Genomic DNA, 20807 nt, shown 5'->3' on the forward strand with positions numbered 1-20807 from the left:
AGAACTTTGACATCTAGGGAGCCCAAAGTAATCCTTGGTTTTAGCTGAATGTTTACTGTTTCCATTGTTTCCTGTATTTCTTGTTGAATTTTAAAGCTTTAAAAATTTGTCTTACCCAGATAACAGTTTCAAATTTTAAATCCTGCTCTTTGAACTAAAATTAGAGAATTAACCTACTCCTAAAACAAATTGGGCTTCAAAGTAAAAAAGTAAAACAAAATATGCATAATATTGATAAAATATTTATATTGGTATAGACTTTTGCATCGGTAATACAGTGGATTGATGAAAAGGTGATTATAATTTTAAACCAACATTTTTTTGATAAATTAAATGACTCCAGTGAGATGCAATCATTCAGGAAGCTATGGAATGTGTTACTAGTTGATTATATAACTATTTTATATATGCAAGGTCATATGCTTTGTAATATTACTTTACTAATTGGTATGATTTATATTATTTTGTTCTATTCTATTTTTAAATTATAGGTGCCATTACCAAGATTATTTAACAATACAACATTTACTTCAGTTAGGATAATTTATGATATTAAGAAAAGTTCCAGTAAGGTGTCCCTAAAAATACAAGAAAAGCTGCAGTTAGAGTACTAGTTAAGCATGTTGGTCAAATGAATGTTGTAAACTCTCACTTTTTAAAAATAATAAATATCATGTACATTGGATTTTAGAGCATAGTGGTTTTCATATCATCATATCAATTTGGTCTTATGTTCTCTACTGACTTTTAAGTTTTATGAGGAAAGGGATCCTGGGAAATAAAACTTAATTTTCCGATCTCTTACTGAAAGAAATATTTAATAACAATGAATGAATGATCCATTGTAATTAGCAGACTATAAGAAACTGAAAAAATTGCCTTTATTCAAAAATTCAATTTCTTGTTGTCTTGCACATGTTCCTGAAACTTACACATTTTAAGACCTTGAAATGCTTTCCGTAGTACAATCACAAAAAGAAAGTTTAGGAAAATATTCTGTTGGAGAAGACAATACAAACATAGTGAAGATGACATGGGGAGACTTGAGGAGCAGAGAACACTGAGTTGGGAACCGAGATGGAAGACAGAGTTTAAATCCCACTTCTTCACTTGTTCGCTTACGTACATTTGAATGACTGATATAGTCTTTTTACTTCTGATGTTACTATCAACTTCCTGCCCCTTACAAGAGTGTGCGAGACTATATGAAACCTCAGAAATGTGAAAGACATAAACTTCCAAGCTGAGTAAAAGAGAACTCAAAATTAGATGAGGCACTAAAGCAATCTAGTCTAACTGGTATCCATATAAACTGAGAAGTTATCAATATTCTCCAATAAGTCCCCATTTACTGTCAGAAAGTGTCTGGAGAGTACAGACTATACAGTGTCTCACGAATGTAAAATTGTTTAATGCAAAGTAATATAAGCCTTTAAAATTTTTAATAATAATGTGATTAATTGCATTGTTCCATCATATTTGTGTGTATGTATTTGTGTGTGCTTACAACTTTTCAACAATTTTGAAAATTATTAAATTCAAAGTAAAGTTAGGAAGGGAATTACATAAATCCCAACTCAAATTCACAAATAAATTAAATATATTTCCTGAAACTAAATCCTATATTTCAATATTCCTATATTGCAGCTTGAAGAAAAATGGTTTCAATATGAGTGAATTTTGGTTTTAATGTAATCAAATTAGTTCAAATCTAAAAAACCTAGCATGTGTTACTGAAATCTAAATAAAACACCACACAAATATGTCATGAATTTTTATACATCTTCACTGAATGTGAAAATATGCAGTAATATGATACATATACAGACAATTGCACTTGCACATACCCAAAATCACGACATGATGTGCTTTCAAATCAAGTCAGCCATAATGTTGAATTTGAAACTCTTAATTTTATGAAGCTAAATATGTATATTTAGGTAATCAGTGTTCTGAAGCAGCTGATTGGGACTTGTGACATATTTCTGTTCAGAATAATTATGTTTTAAACAAGATATACATTTTCAGCTTGCAGATGTAAAAACAAAATGGGGTAGCACCATGCTTTATTCACATTTGCTGAACAAAACTTCAGATAGTTTCTCAAATAGGCAATTTTGATTTTCATAGAATGGGTCAAGTATAGATTCCTGAATGAAGTTATAATGAACCCATTGTGTGGTTGAAATTTGAGGAGATTGAATCTTATTTACTCTCTTGAATATTGGATTTTAATAGAACAAGACATATTTTACAATTTGTAATGGTGTTAAGTCTGTGTACATTTCCTGCTAGTGTTGTATAAAGAAGATTTATTCTCTGTGCTATAATGCTGAGTAATATATTAAATTGTCACATTATTTGACCTATATTTTATTCTTCATTCTTATCAAGTCACATATTTATTTCTTCTGGTTTTATTGGTTGCTAAGTACTTGTCATGTGCCATGGTAAATCAGTAACCCGAAAGATAAAATTTTCAACCAGAGAATTACTTTGCATGGCAGCTACAAAATCAACTGAACTGAAATAAACTGCAACAAATTCAACTTTTCCATTTCAGTTATATAAACTGGCTGATTTTTCTTTGGCTAAGATGCAGGACCTGATATTAGTAGAGAATGACAATAAAAGAAAAGCCACTGCTCCTTTGTTCTTTTATAGTGCTAAGAATTACAGTGTGTGAAAATAAGGGGTCAAAACCTTAGATATTAACCAGGAAGTCAAATAAATGTATGTCGCTTCTAGAAATAAAACAGGAAAAGAATGAAAGGTAGGAGACTATCATTTTATTTTATACTCAATGAGAGGGTATTTTTATCCAATATTTTCAGTTATGAAAAATTTCAGACAAGTTAATTAGGTAAGGGTTAGCCTGGAGGTTAAGAAAGGCGACTCTGTGGCTAGATTATTGGAGTTCAAATTCTGGCTTTGCTCAGTGTCTCTGTGACCTCAAGTGATCTTTGTCCTTCCATGTCCTCATATGCACATGTGTGTCAATATGAATCTTACTGGGTTGTTGGAAAGACTCGATGAGTTAATACATATAAGGCACTTAGGAGAGTGCTTCACACATAGTAAGTAATAAATGCACATTAGCTATTATTTTGTGGGATCTAAAGACTAATATTTCTGTATCCAGGATTTTTGCTCTTTCAATCACTATATTAGATCTCATAAGAATATGAAGTTCAAATGAACAAGAGAGCATTAGATAAATCTCTATTATAGCCTTTACTGTATTTAATTGTGATTCAATGTATTTAACTATATTTGAATAAAATGTTAATTTTATTCAAAAAGATTGAGAAGGAGAGGGTACCAAATGGAGACGACTCGAGGAACCCATTGCCATTACCCACAAATGATGAGGTTTTGGAAAAAAAAGCTTTGGCAGTACTCAGTCATTTTACAAAATGCATTGCTGCAGTCAACCTGGGTAACTGTTATGTAGAATCTGTATTCTCTTAAGATGAGTAAGCATTTGGAGGTTAACAAAAATGTGGGATACTTAAAAACTACCTTATGATCAAGAATCCTTGGTGACTGTCAACACTGTGAACTTTTTGAATTACCATAAAGCATTCATTGAAAATATACTTTCAGCTAGAGTGTTCAAAGAAAGATGCATGGTGCACTGAAAAAACAAATCCTCATCTCTAGAACTTCACTGGCTGGATAGGAGATGAGGTCCCAGGCACATGGCACTCACCAATAACTTCTTTTTTTAGATTTTTTATTTTAAAGATGTGGGGTACAATTCAGGATTAGATATACAGGTGGTCATTGTGCAAGTAATGTTTGGGCTTTCCTTTGGTCCCCACTTGGCCTGGTTTGAGATCAGATACCCTTATTGATTTTATGTGCGCCCCTCCTCCCTCCCCTAGCAGTTTCCAGCTACTGCCAATCCCTTTCTTATAGTATTGTGGTAAATGTTCAGGGTCCACTTATGAGTGAGAATATGTGATGCTCAGTTCTTTGTGTCTGTGATAGATCACTGAGTATTGTAGACTCTAAATACATCCAACTTGCTGCAAAGTCCATTATTTTGTTCTTCTTTGTGACTGCATAATATGCCATCCTGTATATGTACCACATTTTAAAACCCAGTTCAGTTTTAATGAGCAGCATTATTGGTTCCATGTTTTTGCGATTGTAAATAGTGCTGTAATAAACATGTGTGTGCAGGTACTTTTTCTATGAATGATGATAACACTACAGGCTTCCAGATTATAATGGAGGAAAGAATCATTATGGATTGGAAAGATCACTAAATATTTCACATAAAAGGGAAGTCAAGATGTATGGAAACACTAAAATTTTGATTATTAAAAAAGAAGGAATGAAACTTACCAGCTTTGGGAGATGGTGTTTGCAAAGGTGGAATTAGTAATGCACAAACTATTTATGAAAGTATGTTGTCAATAGAAGTAAACAATAGATAAATCAAGACTAAACCAAGAAACTGTTATGTAGGCTGAGAATGACTCTTTAGACCTGAGGAACCATTGATGAGTTTTTAGAGGACAGTGTCTTGCTTATTGAGAGCAAAAACTCACACTTATTGTCTCCTTTGTACAAAGCACTATTTAATCACATTGCACATATTTTCTCAGGAAACCCTTATAAAACCCCTCTGAGGTAGGTACTGTTATCAGCTTCATTCTACACATGAGAAAAGAAGCATAGTAGGATAAAGTGACTTGTCTTGGGATACACAGCTAACAAAGAGAGGCAAAGAAAGTCCAAGCCCAAGCAGATTGAATTTAGAGACCACTCTCTCACCGACTCTCACCCACTATGAAATCTGTTTTCCAGGCAGAATTTTTTTTTTTATGACAGTGTAAGAAGTCTGGAGAGAATGACCAATTAAAGGTTGAGAAAAAATGTGGTGATGGTGAAAATACAAAGTGAGGGAAGAGGCATTAAAAAATATGAAAGGGAAATTGACAAGCATTGAATGGAAGGTGACCCAAATGGCCATCTTGAGTGACAGAAAGAACAGGGCGCTATGGTATTTAGACAGTCATATTCACATGGCAGGCCCAAAATAGCACCCTAGGCTCAGTGGTTGGAGAATAAAATCTCCTCACTGACAGCGATGAACCATCCACATTGGGAAGAATATGGAAAAGAGACATAATGCCCACAGTGGTCTGTGACTTTTTTGAGTAACTAATGAATTTTGTTTCTCAGAGTTGCAAATAAAAGCACTAACAAATTCAAGTTTTGCCATTCCAGTATAGGTGCCAATAAGATGGCTGTTTCTGGAAAGTATTGTCTAATAAGTAACTTCATATATTCTTAATATCATGATAGTGTTAATTATTTTATTTGCTGAATAATCAAAATAAGTGAATGATAGATTCAATCAAGTATTTTCTCAAAAAAAAAAGATTATGGCATAAGGAAAAGGAATAATTGCAGAAGAATAATCTGTTATTTTAGGAGGAAATAGTCAAGCAGCTCTACGCTGCAAATTATCCATAAAATGTAGGAGAAAGAGCATCTCAAATTGCAAATAAACTCCTACCAATTAAAAATCCTGCCTGGAAGACAGATTTCATAGCAGAGCGGGTGAGAGAGTGGCTTCTAAATTCACACTGCTTGGGCTTGATTCCTTTGCCTCTTCTTTACTTAAGAGTTTGCCAAGTTTGTTGGTATGTTGTAGCTGATTTTTTCTTTCACTGATTCCAAATTTTTAAGTAGAGCTACTGAGTCACTATGTACTTAGTAGAATGGGAGTACAAAAGCTAGTGAGACATGGCTCCTGCCTTTAGGAGACTAAAATAGAGGAGAAAAGTATTTGCACATGATGAACTGTCTTAGCAAAGTCTTGCACATAATATGAGTGGTTGCCTTCAAGGGGTAGAGAAGATTTAAGTGGCAAGACTTGAGGAAAGGCCATTCCCAATGGAGAAGAAGACAATAGAACAGAGGAAGTGAAGTAAAAAAAAAAAAATGGAGACTATACGAGAGACCTAATAGGTAATCCAGAAATAGAATTTAGGGCAAACCAGGAATGACCATGAAGGCCATTTTATCTAAGGTCAGTTAAAAGCTATTAAAGAAATTTGAATTAGATAGTAAGTTAATAAGCACTTACATTAAGTAAATCAATCTGATGGCAGCATATAAAATGAATTGCTTTGGGAAGATAGGGAAAAAAATGGAGAAAGGAACTTTATTGAATACCTATAGGCTGCTAGGGGCTTTTATAAGAATTGTCTTATTTAGTTCTCATAACTGTGTTGCTGTCAATTTATAAACATCTTCAAATATGAGAAAATTGAGCCTTAAAGATATTAAGTAAGTAAATGCAGGACATATAGCTGGCAATAAGTTAATTTGGGATCCATTCAATTATTTGGTTAAAATTTATTTTTTGTATTATGTGCCTGAATCCCTATTCTAACCACCTTACACCATTTTTACTGTCACAACCAGGGCCAAATAAGCATCATCTGCTTGAAAACTGCCCACTACACAATATCTCCACGAAACAAACATGCATGTGTACACCTGAATCTAAAAGAAAAAAAGAAAACTGCAGCAATCATTTCACTGATATCCTTAGCTCACACCTCTGACCTGCCGCAAGCCCATTCTACACTAAGCAGCCAGAATGATCTTTCTAATGTACATGTTGTTTTCTATCCTTGTACTAAGCCCTTTGATCATTTCTCACTACATTTAGAATAAACTTTCCACCTCAGCTTCCAAGTCCCAACACGATCTTGCTTTGCTCTTACCTGCCTCTCCAATTTCACCTCTCTCCTCCACCAACACCTTCATTCTTCACTGGCCTTTCTTGCCTTCTTTCTGTTGCTCAAACATTCAATTACACTCTTTTTATAGGGAATTTATACTGTGAATTATTTTACCCCTAGATTCTCACTGCCTCCACTTTGCAACATACGTGTGTCTACTCAAAGGTTGCCTCTTCAGAGAAAGCTTCCCAGAATACTATAGGCAAGGCAGTATCCATTCAAACCCTACCTTACTGCCTCACTTTATTTTTTTTTACCTTCAGCAGAGTACATATCAATGCTTCAAATTATTTTGTTTATTTATTTGTATAGATATTTTTAAAAAACCTTTCCTCCTTACTGGAGTGTATGATTTTTGAGGTCAGGGCTTTAGTTTTCATTTGCTGAAGTCAAAAAGTGGCACATAGTAGGTCTATAAATATCAGATGACTGACTCCCTAATCAACTTTGTTGGTCATAGGACAAAGTCTCCACTCTCAAGAATAGAGGAGAGCAATTTTGTAAACCCATAAATTCAGTAAGCTATTAAAGATACTGTAGGAAAAATTGCTTAGTATCCTAGGGCCTATGTATGGAAGTAGTAAATGTTGCCTCCAGGGCAAGGGAAGAATGACTTTAGAATGGAAACATTTTTGTTGAGTCTTAAAGATCAATACAAAGTGAGTGAGAAGGTAAAGCAGGGAGGTGTGTGGAAATTGTTCAGGATGACAGAAACATAGCATATAAATGTACGAGCCCAAATCACCAATTAAGTCACAGCTGCCATCAGTGAGGCAAGACCTAAAACCCAAAAATGAGGAGCCAGGCATTTCTATTTTGATTTAGTCATTTCAGCAAAGTCCTATCTACCTTATTATTCTAGATTAAACATTAGAAATCACAAAACTGGCAAATGGTCTTGATTTATTTACTTTTTTTAAAAGACCCTATGGATACTTTATCTAAACATTATTAATTTTTATTAATTTTTTATTTTTTTCTAGACAATTTTTAGTTTATTCAGTTCTAGGATGCTCACCATTTGTTTGTTCCTGTCCTCAGATCAGGCACAATAAGTAAGGACTTTCCTTTGCACATTAAGGTGGGGACTTGCAAATGACTCACAGACCTGACTGCTCCCCTTACTAAAAGGTCACTTTCCAATCCCATGACTTGCTGACACTCATAATGAAAGATTTGAAGGCCTCTGAGGGACATGAAGAATATTCTTTTTTTTTTTAGATTAGAAAATATAGTTTATTTAAAAGCTGAATTAGAGAGAGAGAGAGACAGACAGAGAGAGAGAGAGAGAGAGAGAGAGAGAGGGAGGGAGGAGATTCACCTCCCCAAGGTAGGGGAGGGGGCCAAAGCTTAAGAAAACATGACCTGGCCATAGCTCAAAGAGCACATGGTCACCACATAACTTAGCAAGGCAATGGCCAACAATATCAATATTCTTTATTACAGATAAGAATATGTTTCTTGAAAAACACAAAGATTCAGAAATTTTTCTGATTCGAAATAACCTTTGCTTACAATTAGTACTTTTCTTTTTTGAGTTTTAACACAAGGAATTATGATTCTGTGTGTGACACTTCCTCTAAAAGGAAGTGCTATTGATGTCCTCTGAAATCTAGTTTGAATCCTAAAACTAAAATGCATGCCTATAACTATAGTGATGTATAGGTGACCATTTGGGAAAATATGGTCTAATGGTCAAATATTTTATTTTCTGAAAAATTAAAAGAAAAAAAAGTGCTTCTTTGGGCCTGAATACACAGTAATTTGCAGAATCAAGTTTGTACTGGGTTAAGTTGTCACAATCTTGTTCTGGAAGAATTATCACTTGACCTTTAAAAGGATTGGATTCAGGCTACAGAGAGAATGTATTCCAAACTAAATCCCTTTCCACACATGGACTGGTTGAATAGAAAATATCCAATATATCCAAAATACTTGTTTGTGCCAAATCAGTTTTTAATCTAGGACTTCCTAAACAGTTCAGGTCACTATTTTTCTGACAATAACACCAAAATTTCTGGTAAGAATGGGCATGGTCTCGTACATCTAATGCTATCCTTAATAAGCTTAGGTTAAATATACAGGAATCATCATGTAATAAACTCAGGGATTTGTAACTATCATAACTATCACATTGCATTTTTCTTCTAACACTGCTTATCTCCCAGACCAATGTGCCCAAATATAAGCTTATTATAAATTTTGTATGAAGAAAACTATTTTATAATTGAGAAGAATTAATGCAATAGGCTTTGGGAATTTGATATTTCCTTTAGGTTAAGAAAAAGCAAGTCTTAAATTACTGTCATGTAGCATACAATCCTCTATGCCCTGTCCTGTCTAATAACCATCCTTTCACTGCCAGTTTGGCCTGTTTCTCCACAGTCTCAAATGTGTCACCTGTGTAAGGTCAATGCTTGAAATCTCCTAGAAGTTGGAGATAAAAGGCCCGAATCCATTAGACTTGGGCTTCCTTATCTTTTGAGTACTGCCACCAAAGGTATTTTATTATGAGATTTTGAAAATAAACAAAGAAAATAAAACTGTCTCAGTGGCCTTGATGCTACAATTTTGCAGCAATTGTATGTTCACTAGTTCAAGAGAGAATAGAACTAATGTAGCACATTGGGTTGCCTGTTAGCCAGATTCCCATCAGGAAACCCAAACCAGATGAGACTCTTGGGACCAGTTAGAATCAGCACTAGTCTGAGAATGTGGGAAATAAAAAGTTCAAAGGGAGGTAGAATACAAAAAAAATTGTTCGTTAAAACATAAAAGTTTGAGCATCATTATAAGGTGAAATAGACAAAGGTATTTGAACTACCAAAAACCTCCACAAAACCAAAACTTTATTGGACACAATTTTCTGAAACAGGAAGGACATTATCATAAGCATTGATGGGCCTGTTGTTCAATATTCACAGCTATTTACTGAGTACCTCTTCTGTGTCTGACCTTTTTCTCTAGACTTCAAATTAATCTTTGAAAAAAATATATTCAGACATAGGTCCTTCTTGAGTTTATATCCTATGGGAAGATGACAGACTAAGGAGTAAATAATATTAGAAGATAAATACCATGGAAAAAATAACAAAGTACAGGTATAAGAAATTCCCAAAGGGGGTTGGAGGAAGTAGGAGAGGAGTCATTCAAAGAGAAGGTGATATTTGAGTCGAAATTTAAAGTAGGTGAGGGAGTGAGTCATGTGGAGATAGAGGGGAAGAGCATTCCAGACAGATAAAATATGAGGTTCTGAGATCCTGAGGCAGAAATGAGCCCTGGGTTATTTCAAAGTAACAGCAAGGAAGACAGTAATGCTGAATGAGGTGGAAGTGATCCCGAGAGATGGAGCTGGGAGGGTGGATCCTAACAACTGCTTTGGCTTTTATTCTCAGTGTGACAAGGAGTGATTGGAGAGTTAAGAGCAGAGAAGTTATATGATCAGATTTAGGTTTGAACAGAATCACTCTGGCTTTTCCATTGTGATTCTTATTAGGAAATTAGTCAGAAGTTTCTAAATTAAAATGTTATAATGCTTAAAATGACTCTTGCATAACTCATGTAGAATATTATGTACTTCCTAGGTTATTAGTGCATATTTACTTGCTTTTTTACTAAATGAAGCAAAAACCAGTTGTAAATGTATACATTTTTTTTTTCCCAGTTAAAGCCACTCACTGATTACATAAACAGAACTCTTCCCTTTCTTATTGAATTTAACATTACAACTCTTACACTTTGGCTCTGGGAATGCCTACTTTAAATTTTCTTCCACATATTCTATGTTAAATCCTACCTCCTCGTGTCCCCCATTAGTGCTTATCCTGCTTGGAATGTCATCCCCATTTCTTTCCTACTAACATCTCATACTCAGAATGTGCATCACTGAGTTCTGGCAGCTGTTTGTATATTGTATTGTATTTTCAGACAGTTTAATGTGTTTGTTCTGTACATCTAACAAAGAATCTCCTAGAAAGTGATCCATGTTTATTTTCCACACCAAGTGTGAGTCTCAGCTCACAACAGGTGCAATATGGGCCTGATTGTTTGCTTCTTGACACTTCAATCCATCTGTCAGTGAGACTAAGCTATCCGAAACTAGTTTTCAGGAATGTCGCTGGGAAGTCTGAGGGAATGGGTGATGGTAAAGCAAACCAGATGAGGATTTGGGATTCAGGATACCAGTGTCGCTGTCCCCTTTCCCAGGTGCTGAATAGCTTATATGCAGAACTTAATGATGCTTTTCCCGCAAATAAAACAGCAGTTACGTGTCTCTTCAGCCACTAGAACTTCAGTTTTTATTTTGCTCCCTTGCTTCTTTTTAAAATGCATCTACTGCAAACACAGAAATCTCTGTGTCAAAAATCATGTTTGATTGTATATCTTAATTTATTTATACCATCTACCACGATAGGTAACTAATTGATTAATCTTTGGAAATAATCAAATGCCTCATTTAGGAGTGAATATATGATATTAATGACATAATTCTAAGCATGAAAAACAAACATTCAAAATAAGGCACTTGTTATGCCAAGTTTTTATCAGTTGTGTGTAAAATCAAGGTATAGATCTCAGACCCAAAGAATATAGTTTTCCAGTATAGTATGGCTATATGGCAACTTGAGTTGCAGTGAAAATGCATATCTGTTATCTGAAACATGAGTGATGTCAAATTGGTTTCACAAGTGTATGTTGGTTTTAAAAGCTCAGCAGTAGATAAAATTATAGATGCATTTGTCAGGGTTCTTTGCATTCATTTGTTATCAAAAACAATCATTTGTTATTACAGAGACATTTTGCCTTCATTAAAAGAGTAGTGATTATAAATGAAAATAAGTGTACTTTCAAATTTCATACCTTACTTACTGTTGAATTGATTTCTAACATTACTTTCTAGTGCTAGAAATCCATTTTTCCTGGAATTCTCTTCAAATAAGAAGTGGTTTTAAAGTTTAGACAAAGAACTAACTCTTAAGACACTTCGACCCAAAAGGCACACTAAAAGGAAGCACATCATTTATCTTTTGCCTCTCTATATAAGCATTTTCTTTATCTTTTGAGACAGCAAGGGGAAAGGGAGCAGGGAAGATGAAAGAAGCCACATTTAGATTCCATAATGTATGTTTGAATTATGAACTTATGGGTCATTTTCTTGTTAAAAGGATAAGATATTTACTAATGATATAAGTCCATTAGCACTTAATGTTCTAATTTTGTTAATACATGTTGGGGAAGATTATTTTTAGATGTCAATATTTCACTCCTAGTAAAAATCAATGCATGATTGATGTGTGTGCATTTCTCAAAGGAAGAAATAATTCTGTTATTCTTTATTATGTCATAAAAAACTTGTACATGATTATTGATTATCTTAAAAATATTTTCATTATAAACAATCATAACCCCTTTTTCCCCATATTACCTGACTAATAATCTTTGCTACACACTTCAGGCATGAACTTCTTGAAGAAGCTCGGAGGAAGGGACTACCTTTTGCCCAGTGGGATGGGCCCACTGTGGTCGCATGGCTAGAGGTGAGAAAATTACACCAGAATGTTCTTAAATCAATCACAACTAATATGATAACATTTTAGAAATAGTTAAAGAAAGGTTTCTGAAATCATAGCATCCCAGTAACCTGGAATTGCTCATAAAGGGAATATTTGTGTCACAGAAATACATTGTGATTTTACTATGACACAGTAGGGTGAAAGGAAGTATCTCTAAATGCACCCTCTTCATGCCTAGATCAGGAAAAAAGAAACAATTATTGAGTCACCTTTTTGTTGTGACAAGGAAATATCTGTTCCCATCCCAGGCCAAGGTCTTTCCTCATCAGTGGGTTACAGAGAAAAGCCATCTTCACATTGAACACTTCTGTTAAGACCGCTTAATTGCATAGAGAACCATTCCTTTGCTTGTAATTTAATTCATGAACGTAAAGCCTGGGGACCAGCTAGGTTTAGACACTTGGGATAAAGCAGAAGACTTATCTTCTTCTTCCCTTCTGTGTCCAAACTGAATGTTATAATGAAACAAGAAATACATTCAGCATTTCCTGTGTAACATAGTCTTTTAGACAAATAAGCAAATACCCGAACACAGTGGACGTCGGCAGAAACAGACTTTGACAATGAAAAACATACATATTTGACCACAAAGGGCTCTTTTGTGTCACTTATTGATAGTGTCCATTACCCTTTCTGTTCAGTTCTCTTCTGTGGACTGCTAGTAGCTGCTAGGATATACTCAGCTCAGAGCAAAGAATAGCCAAGCTTTTCTTGCTTGACAGAGTTAATTATGCATGTTGTTTTAAATGATCTGGAGTTATAAAACCTTTATTATCATATCCAGAGCTAACTAAGTAATTAATAAAGAAAAACAAAAGAACACCTTATTTTAAAATATAAACTTACATAGATATGATTTTTTAAAAATGTTTTGTACTTTTTCTTGGACTGAAAAAAAACTGTGTATTACTCTTATTTTATTCTTTCAGATCAGTCAGGGAAATTTTAGCATATTAGAGATTAAGGTTGCTTCTTCTAATCATGTCTTTATAATTACTACATTTTAAAAATCAATAACAAGACAAAATGTTTAAGAAACCACTCCTCAGAGAGGATAGCAGTCTTTGTTCAGCTTTCACTCTGTTAATATGAACTGCAGCTTGACAGAGAGTCCAATGCTATTCTAGAAAGTGATGAACAAATCCTTCAGAGAAAAAAAAAACAGATTTATTGACATTAAGGTGCAAGAAAATGACAGACAGCAAAGTTTGTGATAATTAAACCTATCCTGAGCACACAGAAATTGCTCATAATGTAATTTTCTAATGTTACTCAAATTATAAAATAGAATAAATGAGATGAATGAACCAGGCAATACAATGAATGAAAGCTTTAACCTTACCTCTTTCAGCACCTCCTTAAATGCACAGCCTGTTAAGAATGTTGTGTAGGAGGGAGTCTGATGTTTCACACACCATTTATCCACATCAAAAACTCTTTAAAGTCTAATCACGGATGACATTGGTAGCAATGCATTGGCAAGCATTTGGATAATGTTAACCAGTGTGGAAAACCCAAATATCTTAGAAGAGAAGAGTGAAAAATCATTAGGGTCCAGTGAAGATATATTCGGATGTTTAGTTATGTTGAATAGTTTGAGTTTATAAACTAAAAAATCAGGTCCCTTCTTCTGTCATACCCAATGTACCTGTAAAGCTAATGTCAATTCTTTGAGCCTAACCTGCTGGAAGAAAACATAAACAATGCAATCATGCAATATATGTAGATCTCCTCTCTCCTTTCCCTTATCTCAGTCACAGCCCAAGCCACACTGACTCAAAGACGTGGTTTTTTGTTTGTTTGAAATTTTCTAGTACAGAGACAAGTGGTCTTTTACTATTATGGAATTTTTAAGCTAAAATGTTGAGCCGGGCTCACTGACTCAGCCTGTAATCCCGTGCCTTGGGAGGCTGAGGTGAGTGCATTGCCTAAGCCCGTGGGTTCGAGACCCGCCTGGGCAACTTGGCGACACCTCATCTCTACAATTAAAAAAAAAAAAAATCAGCTGGGCATGGTAGTGCATGCCTGTAATTCCGGCTACTTGGAAGGCTGAGGTGGAAGGATCACCGGAGCCCAGCAGGTTGAGTCTGCGGTGGCCGGGAGCGGTCACTGCACTCCAGTCTGGGCGACAGAGTGAGACTCCAACTCAAAAATAAATAAATAAATAAATAAATAAAATAAAATAAAAGGTTGTCTGCACTAGCTATCTATTGTCATGTAACAAATTGCCCCAACACTTGACATTTATAATCATACTTCTATAGGAATGTGGGCGTGGCTTAGTAATGGCCTCTGCTCAGAGTCTTTCACAGGGCTTCAGTCAAGGTATATCTCAGGACAGCAGTCATCTCAAAGCTTGACTTTGGAAGAATCCACTTCCATGCTCATTTATGTGGCTCCAGTCGTGATTCAGTTTCTTGCTGGCTGTTGGCCAGAAACATGAGTTCCTCATCATATGGGGCTCTTCCTGGAGCTACTCACAAATGGCTCCCCCAGAACGAGAGACCAGAGGCAAAGAGGGAATGCGAGAGGACTAACAAGAATGCAGCCCCAGTCTTTGTGTAACCTAACCTGGAAAGTGACATCCCATCACTTTTATCATCAGCTATCTGTTAGGAAAAAAAGTCACTGCGTCCAGCGTATCCTCAAAGAAAGGAAATTATAGAAGGCATGGATATCAGGATGTGGGGATCACTGGAAGCCATCTTAGCAATTATCTATCATGATATCATATAAATAATAATGCTTAATACCGTCGTTTTACAAATGAGGAAAATAAGGATGAGGTTTGGTTGAGTTACTTGACTCACTAATGACAGGAAAGGAATGAGAGCCCAGGACTTCTGATTCATGGTCCAGGGCTTTTACCATCGTATTTTGCTGATTTATAGTTTATCCTCTTCATCTCAATTTTTCTCACTCTCACACATTCTCTCCTGTTTATTGTAACAAATAAAAGAGTAAAAATTTCTATCTTTTGAACATGTAGAAACAAAGATTTAAACTGCTAATGTTTTGTGTTTCCTACTTCTTACTCATAACTAGTGATGAGGGGAGATGGAAAGGATATTTCTTTCAAAGTGTCTGTAATTCAGATGCTACAATACAATGTTTATGAGTTGGCATTCACCCAGTATTTGAGATGTGCATGGGACACTGTGCTGTGTGCATAGCACTACTGATTCAATTGTCCTTCAAAAGGCTCACAACAAACTTGAAAAATCAGAATCTCTAATTTCTGATGAATTAATAGTTACAGTTTTCCAATGATTCTAACTTTAGTCTCTCACTGTACGTCATCTCACTCTCCAAAAAATATTTTTCTATGAGCTTTCCTAATTAAGTTCACACAACTTTTATGTGGTATAGAAAAGTAAATGGAAATGTAGCTTAGCTACACTCCATGCTTTGATCAAAATCATATGGCTTGGAGATAGTACAGCTGTCTGTTTCTATGACAGAATTTCTCTGTACTCAGAATTTCAAAGGAGAATTATAAATTGAAGTCACTCTTGAAACAGACACTGATTGAATCCCTTACCAAATGTGGCTTGTAGTTGTTCTTGTCCTTACATACTAAGGGGAACTTGGTGCCATGTGGCTATTACCTTTATCTCTCTTAACATAGATGAATTAAAATGGAGTCTCTGGACCCAGCATGTCTTAATTTCAAATCTTGGTTTCATCACTGCCTAGCTAGTGTTTTTGAACATATCACTTACCGTCTTTGTGCATCTTTTACCTCTGGGGAAAATAATAACATTTATCTCATGGTGTTGTGGGCAATACATGAAGTCATAATAATTCCTAGACTATGAGATGCTAACATTTTAACTATTATTATAAGTTGTTAATGTATCTTTTTTTTCCTATCCAACAGCTTTGGTTGGGAATGCCTGCTTGGTATGTGGCAGCCTGCCGAGCCAACGTGAAGAGTGGTGCCATTATGTCTGCTTTATCTGACACTGAGATCCAGAGAGAAATTGGGATCAGTAATCCACTGCATCGCCTAAAACTCCGATTAGCAATCCAGGAAATGGTTTCCCTAACAAGCCCTTCAGCTCCTCCAACATCCCGAACTGTGAGTCAGTGTGTGCCCCCCCTTCCTCTCCAATGCTGGGCAAATAACCGCATGTCTAAGTCCACACAGCAGAATCATGGCAGTGTGCATTTCTATGTCAGCATGAATTATTCTGAAGAGATTTAGCTCGCTCCTCATTAACCTTGCTGCTACTGTTAATAGGTTTTCAATTGAGGTTCTGTGATTCATACCAGACTTGAAGGGTAGCATAGCAGACTTTTGAGCTAGCATCTAAAGGAGAGTTGAGATTTTTCTGCCAGGCAAAAAGACACTGAGCTTACATTTTTTAAAAAGATGTTCTTTTCTTTCTTTCTCAGGAAATGAGCTATAAGCATATGCTTTCTGAAGATGCAGGGCTTAACTTGATATTTCTTAAGAAGTTTTCATATTATGAAATTACATAAGGTTTAATGTTTTGCAAATACCAAATGGACTATCTGGAATATCTGTTTTTTCAAAATCTGCATGTCACTTAAAAGTTCCTAATCCTTTCATTATTTTATCCTTTTCCTAAGATTAGGAAAGAATAAAATGTGAAAAAGGCATGCATAGTGACAAATCCAAACAAAAACTTGCCAAGACACACTTCATTCTTTCTTTATTTCATTCCTGAATTATATATTTTGCTTATAAAGGATGTGAGTTCTGATGTTACCTGGATTTTTCCAATCTCATGTATTATACAGCATAATAAAATACGGAATAATGAGATAAGTTTGAGCAATGGGTAAAAGATTAAAAAGTGATATTACATTATTGTAGTTTTCAGGCAAAAAACTAACTTGAGTCTAACTTTTTATATATGATCCGACACAGTTTTGAATAGCTTGCTTTATTTCTATTTGGACTTACATTCCTTCTCAATATGCTAGATTCTAATGCCAGAAATAGATCAAATTTAAATGGCTTATATATTTCTTGCATAATTCCATTTTAACTTCTTCCTAAATAACATGTATGAAAAACATATAATTTCAGAAACTCTTACCAATAATATTATTTTAAATGGATATAAATGTTCTGCACTATACCTGGAGTTAATACTAACTCAGTATAAAAGATGCTTCACAATACTGTTGACCTTTGAACAACACAGCAGTTGGGGCACTGAACCCACACAGTAAAAAATTTACCCGTAATCTTTGACTCCAGAATTTAAGTACTGATAGCCTGCTGTTGACCATAAGCCTTGCTAATAACACAGTTGATTTACATATATATAATCTGTGCTATATTTATTATATGCTCTACTCTTACAATAAAGTAAGTTAGAGAAAAGGAAATATTACTAAGAAAATTCTGAGAGAGAAACTGCATTTACTATTCATTAAGTGGGAGTAGATCATTATAAAGGTCTTCATCCTCATCTTCACATTGAGTAGCAGGCTGAGGAGCAGGAGAAAGAGAAGGGATTGGTCTTGCTGTCTCAGGGGTAATAGAGACGAAGGAAAATCTATGTATAAGTGACCCCTTGCAGCTCAAACCTATTTTGTTCAAAAGTCATCCTGTACATTTACTGTCAAAACCAAGCAGACCATTAAAATAATTATTGTAAATTGAATTCAGACTGATGAAGAGTTTCCTGAATAATTTCTAGCTGAGAGGGAGGCATCACTGGTTTATATCAACATTCTCCTCCCAAGAACAAATGCAAAGATATTCAAAATTCTGAATCTTGCAAAAATTCGAGCATTTGAAGTTTTCAACTTCCAGATAACAAATATAATATGCTTTACCATTTTTATTCAGCAACATAAGCAATTTTCTTAATGGAAAATAGAAAAGTAAATCCTATTTTCCTAAGAATGTTTAACCTACCTGAAGGAATTTAAATTACAGGATTTTTGTAGATAAGTGAACTTAGTTGTTTAAAGAACAGGCAGAGTGAAGAGAACTATGGGACTCTTCATGATCTAGCCTCAGTTCATCTTAAAGGCTTTATTTCCCCAGGTCAGTAGCAACTTTTAATTTTCTAAACTTCTTTGTCCTCGGTTGATTATAAGCTTTTGCAATTGCTCTTCCTTTTGCCTGGAACGTTCTTTGCACTCCATTCTTCCCTAGCTCATCCTTGGTTTATTAATTCCTGCGTGACTTTTCTCTGAAAAGCTTCTGCTAAGCCCTGGAAGTCTAGGTTTAGTTCTCTTCCGGAGTTGCCGCTCTATGTATTTACAAAAGACATTTCATAATTCTTTCTTTTCTTGATGTAGCTCACACTGAATCAAACAAAGATAGTATCAGGTTCCCATAGGCCTCAGGCCTCAACTCAGTGCCTGGCAAATTGAAGATATTCAGTAAATATTTCTTTTAAAAATAATCCTTACACAAGTCACTCTATCACTATAGAGGATATGAAATACATTAGCTTCTGGTTCAGAGAAAGAAATTATACTAAGAAAAATAAGGCATGTTGACCCATAGGTTTAATATGAGATGATATAGTATAATTCCTAAGTGTTAAACAGAAGCAAAGTGCTATGGAGTTTGCAGAAAAAAATAAGTCATTTCTGGATGACTTCAAAAAGAAATTAACATTTGAAGGCTAAGAAATACATTGCTTATAGCATTTAAGTTTTATATTTGCTTACTCAATTAATACGTGTTCCTATATAACATTTTTAGTCTATAAAAAATACAAAGACGCCGGGCTCGGTGGATCAGCCTATAATCCCGCGCCTTTGGGAGGTTGAGGTGAGTGGATTGCCTGAGCCCACGGGTTCGAGACCCGCCTGGGCAGCAAGACCTCATCTCTACAATAAATCAAAAAATCAGCTGGGCGTGGTAGCGCATGCCTGTAATTCCGGCTACTTGGAAGGCTGAGGTGGAAGGATCGCCAGAGCCCAGCAGGTCGAGGCTGGTGGCCAAGAGCGGCCACTGCACTCCAGTCTGGGTGACAGAGTGAGACTCCAACTCAAAAAAAAAAAGCAAAGACAACAATACAAAAATTAAAAAACTGACTGGGCATGGTGGCTGATACTTGTAATCCCAGCACTTTGGGATGCCAAAGCAATTGCTTGCGCCTTGGAGTTCAAGACCAGTCTAAGCAACATAGCAAGATCTTGTCTCCATGAAAAATAAAAAAAAATAAGCCAGGTGTGGTGGTGCAAGCCTCTAGTCCAGCTACTCAGGAGGCTGAGGCAGAGGTATTGTCTGAGACCAAGAGGTTGAGGCTGTGGTGCACCATTATCATGCCACTGCACTCCAGCCTGGGTGACAGGGTAAGACTCTGACTGAAATTAATTAATTAACTAATCAATTAATTAATTACACAATACCAATAATTACTTCAGAGATAATCAATGCTAAATTTTTCACTATTGACTTTTCCATTGAGACATTTTCAAGCTTTATCTTTTTATAAATATGGATTATTTCACATAATATATTATTTTGTACTCTTCTCCCCAAAATTTAGTCATACAGCATACACATTTTCTTCATGTTATTAGGTAAGCAATTGAAAACATCACTTTTTATTGTCACTTATCTCCTAAATGGTAAAGCCAAAAGTTTGTTTAACCAAATCACTACACCGGAAATTTTGCTTATTTTACAGTTTTTATTGTGTGTAAAAAATGTACATGTAGTTATATTGTTGCACACAGTGTGGTTATTTCCATTGCAATATTTGTGTATTGGGCTTTTATATTCTAAATACATTTAAACTATACTGCCAAGTTGTACTGTGTTGCTATTTTCCCTCCCTGTGTCAACATTGGCTATCTCACTGCTTAAATTTGTATTTTCAAAATTACAGTGAAGTTAAAAAATTTTTATGTTCTTATTAATTTAGCACTTATGTTAATTCCTTATTCATGTTTTTTCAATTTTTATAGTATAGAAATATCTATTTTTTTACATGTGTAAAAGTTCTTTATTCACAGAAGATACATGCCTTTTTCAAACGTTGATACAAGTTATATAGCGAGTTAAGTTGTGTCTCTATACTTGAAAAATTATTTACTAAATGTTTCTTCTTTTTTACTCCATTTACATGAATAATTTACTTATTTCTAATATATTTCTAATACGATTTACTTTGCAAAACAAAAATTCCACATAAATTGCTATTAATGAATCTACTATATAAAGTAAAGATGAATACATCTTACAATCAAAACTTAACATCGTATGTTAGGATTCATAATTAGAAAATACATGCAGAGATTCTTTAATTTTTTTGTGGTAAAGAAATGTTATTATGCTTCTAGAACACTACAATTTGTAACAAATTTTTTTGTACATTGAGCTTTTGGTTCAAGTTCCTCAGTCAAATGTATCTTATTCTTTGACTCCTGTCCTCAGGAGAAAAAGACAGGGTAGTTGATTTTTTTTTTTTTTCTTTTGAGTTGGAGTCTCACTCTGTCGCCCAGACTGGAGTGCAGT

The 20807-nt window shown here is 35.0% G+C and overlaps 1 protein-coding gene across 5 annotated transcripts in view; it reads left to right on the top strand.

The window, feature by feature from the left end:
- PPFIA2 (PTPRF interacting protein alpha 2) overlaps positions 1-20807 on the top strand; it is a 104987-nt gene that overhangs the window by 54538 nt on the left and 29642 nt on the right. For all 5 annotated transcript variants that reach the window (XM_021716273.1, XM_008065546.1, XM_008065547.1 and 2 more), the window contains 2 exons: positions 12226-12307; positions 16224-16424. In XM_021716273.1, coding sequence (XP_021571948.1) covers positions 12226-12307; positions 16224-16424 — 283 coding nt within the window. The remainder of the gene's footprint in view (positions 1-12225; positions 12308-16223; positions 16425-20807) is intronic.

The sequence above is a fragment of the Carlito syrichta genome, unplaced genomic scaffold (assembly GCF_000164805.1).
Source record: "Carlito syrichta isolate Samal-C Ts95f unplaced genomic scaffold, Tarsius_syrichta-2.0.1 Scaffold308653, whole genome shotgun sequence".
In the NCBI taxonomy this organism is placed as follows: Eukaryota; Metazoa; Chordata; class Mammalia; order Primates; family Tarsiidae; genus Carlito; species Carlito syrichta.